The 4,283-nt window shown below is 40.8% G+C and overlaps 1 protein-coding gene across 1 annotated transcript; it reads right to left on the minus strand.

The window, feature by feature from the left end:
• Window positions 1-918: 918 nt before the first annotated feature.
• Window positions 919-4,283, minus strand: mnx2b (motor neuron and pancreas homeobox 2b). Its single transcript, XM_086299175.1, has 3 exons — window positions 3,550-4,283; window positions 2,215-2,375; window positions 919-1,335 (listed from the first exon to the last, which is right to left on the minus strand). The coding sequence occupies exons 1-3, from the start codon at window positions 3,980-3,982 to the stop codon at window positions 919-921; spliced, it is 1,011 nt and encodes a 336-aa protein (XP_086155301.1). The 5' UTR covers window positions 3,983-4,283.

Consider the following 4,283-nt stretch of genomic DNA (forward strand, 5'->3'; position numbering starts at 1 on the left):
AGCAGCTCCTTCAACGCTCAGCACCATCCCTGTGTGAGTTCTTTTATGTATTTTAAAAAACAATTGAAATCAAATGTATTTGTCCATATATATATATATATATATATATATATATATATATATATATATATATATATACATTTCTATCACATCAAATGGAAATAATTCACTTCTTTTGTTGCCATTTTCTTTATTTCACATTTACACCACACAAGTTTGAGATAAATACACGTACGATTCATCCTTCAATCATTCAAATAAATTAAGTTCATTTATTTACATGTAAGTGACGACAACCAAGTCATAAATATTATTGAAAAAAAAATCTGAATATTCACATTAAATGCACAAATGGAAATGCGCTACATGGGATGTTGTGCAAAGTCTGGGAGCAAAAACATCTGGAACTGCAGCTGTTTCTGAGCCTTTGTCCGTTCTATCAATGGTCACACGGCTCGTGCGCCTCCTGAACCTCATCAAACTGTTTGAATGTGTTGTAGTTCACTCCTCTTAACATTTAATTCCTAAAAAATGTGTTCACTGAGTGGAGCTCAGGCTGTGAGTGGATGGAGGAAACAAGTTTGCCACAGAGGACCACTGGCGCATTAAAAAAGAGCAAAATTAGGGAAAGAAAGAAGCAGTTTTTTCCAGCATGCTGCAGCAATGTAAATTACTTAGTGATAATTCTATTCACAAATAGTTTAAGCACTATACACGCGTCATAATCCTGCATTTGTTTATGTGTGATTGTGTGAATGAGTCCAACAAATGTCTTGATTGGAAAAACCTTCTCAGAGCATACGAGGTGAAGATCTTTAGGTTTGTCCTCTCTCACAAACACAGACTTTCCTGTTGTGACTTTGCTGAAACACTCAGGTAATTCTCATGTGTTTTTAAAACCTTTTTCTGGGTGTGTATTCACAGTCCTGCCCCAATTTTCCTGTCACCCCCACCCACTTCCACCCCATCCAGCTCATCATCAGAGAAAGGGCTGTGGGAGCTGTAGCCAGCTTCATTGTTACGCTGCAAGAAGTCCGTGGTTTGCTGGATCCCAACTAGGTTACCCGCAGAAAGAGGAAAGCCACGCTGGGGCGCCTCCGCTACTTCTTCCTCCTCATCCTCTCCATCTTCTTCCTCTTCTCCATCCTCCAATTCGAGAGCTATCCTTCGGTTGTCCGGGTTCAAAGCTCGTCTGCTCTCACTGGATTTGTCGGAGCCTGTCTTTCCCGAGCTGCGTAGTCTCTCTGCCTCAGACTGGGTGGAGGCAGTGGCCTGCTCCTTTGCCTTCCGACTGCGCTTCCACTTCATCCTCCGATTTTGGAACCAGATCTTCACCTGTGAAGTGATCATAGTAGAAGAAGAACGCATGTTTAAAAGAAGAAACGCAACCTGGGGTTTGTCTGAACAGAAACAAAGACAAATTTAGTCACAGCTCCAGAAGCTCTCTCTTTCCTATTTCTTTTTTCTTTGTTAGATAAAAGCTGCTTTATAAATTGTTTATTCTATTTTACCTTCATTTTTAAGGTGATATGTTTCATATTGCATGTCAGTGTTGGGGAGGATAAAAAGTGTTATTTTGGGGTTCATGCTGTGGTCATCATTAACGACATCACTCTTTATTATCACAAATTTTTTATCCCTCCTCCTCCTACCAGAGGTATTAGCATTCATAACACTGAAACAATCAGCGACAAATAAATATTAACAGAAACATAAGACATGTGAGTCTTACACACATGAATATATGAAGATAGGTAAACAATGAACACTGAAAACTGCCACAGATGATTGACAACACAACATCTGTGGACATGAGAAGCAGTTTGCTGATCAGCTAACTGCAACAAGAATGAAGATACTTTAGTAAAGTGTAACATTTAAAGCTGATCTAATAGAGTGCTGCTGGCTGTTTTCATGGTATAAAAATGGTTTGGTCTTATTTAAGGCTACAATAAAAAAGAAAAAGGAAGATGAAATCTGTTGATTGGTTGTTTTCTTTTTATTTTCTCCCTATTTTGATATTGTGGCTCATTTAGTGTTATTAGGTGATGGGTTTCACACTCCTTTAACTCTACCGAGTTATTCTTATTAAGAAAATAAAAAATAGATATAAATGTTATAACTGTAACTACACACATACAGTGTGCTGGCATCTGTTGAGCGCCGTGATCTGGAGATGTAAAGAGGAGCTCTGCAGTCTCTGGTCTGGCTCACCTGTGTTTCGGTCAGCATGAGTGAAGTGGCCACCTCGAAGCGCTTGGGCCTGGACAGGTATTTGTTAAGCTTGAACTGGTTCTCCAGCTCCAGGAGTTGCTGGCTGGTGAAGGCGGTGCGGGGCCTCCTGCATTTCCCCAACAGGCCTGACTGAGCACCCGCTGGAAGAGGAACAGCAAAGTTATCAGTTTGTGTGTGGTCCCATGCAAGATGACTATAAGTGTATATTTTAAAAACCTAAATCACCTAAAAACAGGATGAATATGTGCATATTAATATTAATATTATAAAGTTATTTCCTAATTATTTGGATTCATTTAAGGCTCTATCCAGGAATATTTGCTCACTGGCTGCCACCACTCTTATTTATATACTGTAACATCAAGGACATCAGAAGTTCATGGTAATGTTGTGGGTGGGAACAGACGCACATATGCCGGCACTCTCCGGCCATCATTAACTATAATAGCTTTACTCCAGTTTATTGTTGACGGGCGGGACACGGCAGAAGCGGGCGCAGGGGCCATAAAAACACAGGCATGCCATTAACTTAATGAAAATTCAATGAAGGCTTTTGGGATTTTATTGATGAACTACAGAACGTTTTAGGTGTTTGTTTATAGTTTCTTCGTCACACAAAGACAGTTTTCATCGGGCTGGCGTTTATAGAGAAATAAATGGGGCAAAATTAAAATATGACAGAGACGCAGTAAAACAGGTGCCACTGTACTGTGAGGGACGATGTATGACTGCCATTAACGCGACATACAGGACTTAGATAAAAAACAACAACAACAACAACAACAAAAACAACAGAAGGCGCACAAAGCAAAGCTAACCGAAGGCTTTAAATTACGCTGCCAGTGAAATGTATTTATGAATAATAAATAAACAAATCAAAATGCTGCCCGTTTCTTTCTCAGATTATTATTAAATATTAAGGTTTTTAAATGTAATAAAACTTTGGAGAATAGAAAAAAATCTATGTCAGAATCGTTAGTCCGGTTTGTGATTTAAACAATAAATCTGTGCTGTGTGCATGAAAAAATAAGCAAACATAAAAACCCCGAAATGACAACTATTTAGTTATTAATTAAGCATAATAATAATAATAATAATAATAATAATAATAATAATAATAATAATAATAATAAGATTAACTTGACCAGTTCCGCCTAAACTCTTTCTCTTTTAGTGTAACACACAGCTGTCTGAAAATAAAATAAATTAACAGATAAATTCTCCTGTGAAATTAATTTCTTTTTATTTATATATTTATTTATTTTAAAGTTAGATTATTCTGGACCTCTGCTTATCTAATGTCATCACACTTACAGCTGTAATCCGGCAGTCGTGGCACCATGAGCCCAGCGCGGATCCAGTGCTCCAGGGGCAGAGATCCAGCCATGGTAGCCACCTTCAGGTGCTCTGGGTAGGTCTGCGATAGGTGCGTGAAGCCAGTGTAGGCGAACGCAGGGTGTTGTCCACCCAACGCCGACAGTGGGTACATGGGTGCAGGATACATGCCGGGAATCGCTCCCTGAGGCAGCGATGCAAGCCCCGGATGGGGCAGATTGAGGACACTCTGCTTGGGGATTATTCCGGTCTGAAGGTGCGCTCCTCGCGGGGACGGAGTGTCCCCACGGCGGCATGAGACCGGGCTGCCGGCCGGGCTGTCACTGCTCAGACCGGGTGAGAGGTCTCGACCACACCGATTGGTCTCATCGGCGAGAAGAGCGTCGATTCGAAAGTTTTTCGATTTCTCCATGATGGCTTCAGCAGCAGCAGAGAGAGAGCGAGAGAGAGCGGGACTGAGGAGTCTTTAGAAAAAACAAGTCGAGCTCTCTCCAGGTGCGCACCTGTGCCGTGCTCTTCAGTCACAAAATCATAAGCTCTCCTTTCCCCCTTTTATAAAGAAAAATAACCCGAAACCTGTATATTCGTTTAAAAAACACATTGGCAGGTTTTTCCCTCGTTGTACTTGTTTCAGCTAAATGCCACTCTAACTGACACCCGCGTGTGCGCGCGTGCACCGGTTTCTTTAAATTGCGCCTTTATGTCAGTCCGCA

This window comes from Aulonocara sp. 'chitande type north' Nkhata Bay, linkage group LG1 (genome assembly GCF_057382095.1).
Source record: "Aulonocara sp. 'chitande type north' Nkhata Bay isolate Kocher_YH1m ecotype deep benthic linkage group LG1, A_spYH_male_GT1.1, whole genome shotgun sequence".
In the NCBI taxonomy this organism is placed as follows: domain Eukaryota; kingdom Metazoa; phylum Chordata; class Actinopteri; order Cichliformes; family Cichlidae; genus Aulonocara; species Aulonocara sp. 'chitande type north' Nkhata Bay.